This window comes from Condylura cristata, unplaced genomic scaffold (genome assembly GCF_000260355.1).
Source record: "Condylura cristata isolate star-nosed mole 26May11 unplaced genomic scaffold, ConCri1.0 scaffold00025, whole genome shotgun sequence".
Taxonomy (NCBI): Eukaryota; Metazoa; Chordata; class Mammalia; order Eulipotyphla; family Talpidae; genus Condylura; species Condylura cristata.
This window is the reverse complement of record NW_004567126.1, coordinates 32,079,315-32,082,291: the sequence shown is the minus strand read 5'-3', so window position 1 is coordinate 32,082,291 and position 2,977 is coordinate 32,079,315. Positions and strand designations below refer to the sequence as shown.

General features: G+C 58.4%; 1 protein-coding gene across 1 annotated transcript; it reads left to right on the top strand.

Moving 5' to 3' along the window:
- On the top strand, positions 1–942 carry LOC101632440 (olfactory receptor 24). The gene has a single exon (XM_004689426.1). The coding sequence runs from the start codon at positions 1–3 to the stop codon at positions 940–942; it is 942 nt and encodes a 313-aa protein (XP_004689483.1).
- Positions 943–2,977: the final 2,035 nt, after the last annotated feature.

Sequence of the window (2,977 nt, the reverse complement as noted above, 5' to 3'; positions counted from 1 at the left end):
ATGGATGCTTGGAACCAAACCAGCGCGCTAGAATTCATCCTCCTGGGCCTCACGGAAAACCCAGACCAGGAGACCCTGCTCTACGTCCTGTTCCTCTTCATGTACATGGTCACGGTGCTGGGGAACCTGCTCATCATCGTGGTCATCAGCTCCGACGCCCACCTGCACACCCCCATGTACTTCTTCCTGGCCAACCTGTCCCTGGTTGACTTCTGCCTGGCCACCAACACTGTCCCCAAGATGCTGGTGAACATCCAAACCGGGACCAGGTCCATCTCCTACCCCTGCTGTCTGACCCAGATGTACTTCTTCCACTTCTTCGGCATCATGGACAGCGTCCTGATAGCCGTGATGGCCTACGACCGGTTCGTGGCCATCTGCCACCCGCTGCACTACGGCGCCATCATGGGCCCGCGGCTGTGCGGCCTGCTGGTGGGCGGCCCCTGGCTGCTGTCCGGCGTCCTGTCGCTCACGCACATCCTCCTGATGGCGCGCCTGGCCTTCTGCGGCAGCCACGTGCTCCCGCACTACTTCTGCGACCTCACGCCCCTGCTCAGGCTGTCCTGCACGGACACCACCGTGAACCGGGCGTTCGTGCTGGCGGTGGCGGGCCTGGTGATCGCCGCGCCCTTCGCGGGCATCCTGGCCTCCTACGCCCGCATCCTGGCGGCCGTCCTGAAGGTGCCCTCCGCGGGCGGCAGGAGGAAGGCCTTCTCCACCTGCGGCTCCCACCTGGCCGTGGTCGCCCTGTTCTTCGGCACCACCATCGGGGTCTACCTGTGCCCGTCGTCCGTGCGCACCGCCGTGAAGGAGAAAGCCTCGGCGGTCATGTACACGGCCGTCACCCCCATGCTGAACCCCTTTATCTACAGCCTGAGGAACAGGGACCTGAAGGGAGCCCTCAGGAGGCTCGTCAACAGGAAAGTCACTGCGGCGTCCTGACGCCTGGACACGCGGGTTCCCCGGAGGGGCCGGGGGCGCCCGGCGCTGAGGCAGACTCTGGGTGCCCGGGCGGGGTGTCGCTGGGCTTCTCCACTGAGGAAGCTTCCGGGGAACGTGGAGCTGGACGGGAACCGGCCCGTCAGCGAGTGCGACCTGAGCATCCATCTATCTTCCAGAAAGGTCAGGGTGGTGGGAGGGACTGGCCCTGGCGCAGTGCCCACTTAGAAACACTCAACACTTGATATCGAATAAGGATTCTGAGCCTGATGTTAGGTCCTGGCGTAGCGCGTGAGCAAGAGATAAGTGTCTGGCCTTAGACTGCGGGACAGCTCAGCTGCCATAAGCCGTGTTGAATATGGGAGAAAAGACAGAACACAGAAGGGCCTCTGACGAGCCGGGGAGGGGGTCAGGGAGACGAGACCCAAAGGCCAAGGCGCTGTTGTTGAGGCAGCACAGGAGAGGACGCAAAGTGACAAGTAGAGAGAAGCTCCAGTGAGGTGGGAAAGGGATGAGGGGGGTGCCAGGCCGCGAGGGGCTTCAGCCCCAGCGTGGCCTTCCTGGAAGGAAACGTGAATCTGATTTCGGGGCCGAGGAGGCCTGCCCCATACGCACTCCTGCGTGCTGGGGAGAGACAGTGGAGGCGCAGGGGGAGATCGTCAGACTGCTGGACAGACCAGTGAGTGAGCGGCACCGTGAAGTGGAAAATACCTTCGGGGCCTCCCTGGTGGCACTGCAGTCCCAGCGCTGTCAGGCCATCAGCAGCCACTGCGGCCGAGTGCGACCCCGCCCTGGAGCGGACCCCCGGGCGCCGCAGACCCCTCCTGTCTCCCCGCTGCCCCTCAGCAGTGGGTGTCAGTGGCTCCGCCTGTCCTGCTCCCCACTCTGTCTCTGGGGCGTCCTCTCACCCCCCGCACCTCTAGGCTGCACCCCAGTTCTTGTATGTGTAAATAAATCAATCTTTAAAAGAAAAAAATGCCAAAGGAACGGTGACTCTAAACCAGAAGGAGGCTTGACCTGCCTCACTGCCAGGTGTGGAGAGCAGAGCAACACGCTTCGCCCGCAAGCGGGAGGTGTTCGCTGCTCTTTTCCATGTCCTTTTCTCTCTCGGTGTGCAGCGACTCTTTCCATCCTTTAACACTGCTCTGAAGCCACGAGCTGTGTGGATGCCGCCGCAGTCAGACGTCGTCCTGACGGGACGGGACCTGGCCAGAGCCCTCACACGGTGCTAAGGAGCTGACATCATCTTAACCACACGGCTGGGGCCGTTTTCCTTCCCAAGGAGTGAACTGGACTGCCCAGGTGGGATGAAAAGGCCCCCAGATTTGCCCTGCTGCCTCCTGGAGGGGTGATAAAGGTCTACTTCCCAGTGGGTAATAAAACCAAATTTAAGAACGCTGGCGTTTCTTCGGAGGAACTCTGAGTCTGGCTGTGATCTCTGGAATCAGCTAAAGGCACGTACAAACCAGTCTGTTCTCCTGCCACATTTGAGCGAGGGGTCACACACAGGGTGATGTTCGCAGAGACTTGAGAAACTGTTAGAATTTGGGGGCTCATCAAATTTGTAGAAATCTTCTTTTATATATTCACCCCAACGCATGAGGCATTTATCTCGCTCCTTCCCTGCAGTGAAAAGTACCTCACAACAATAAAAATGTCTTAAGATTTTGTCAGCCAAACTATTTTTGTCTTGTTTTGTATTAAGAAACTAAGTCCACTGCCCCAGGAAAGATTTATCCCGGCAGCTTTTGCAATGTTGACTCCATTTCTAGGCATCGACATGTTTTATTCCTTCATTTACCCATGCATTCAGCAGACAGTCACCAAGGCTTCCTCTCTGCCAGTTATTGCTTAAACATTGAGACTAACATGGAAGACAAGGGAAAACCGAGCCTGAACGCCTGTGACCGCTAAGGTTACGGAGAGATGTTCTCAGGGTCAGCGGTTCTGCACTTGATTTCAGGACCCGACTTTGAAGGGGCAGGAACATGCCACCGAACTGCACTTTGCAGATTTCACGCATCTGTGGATGAGACAG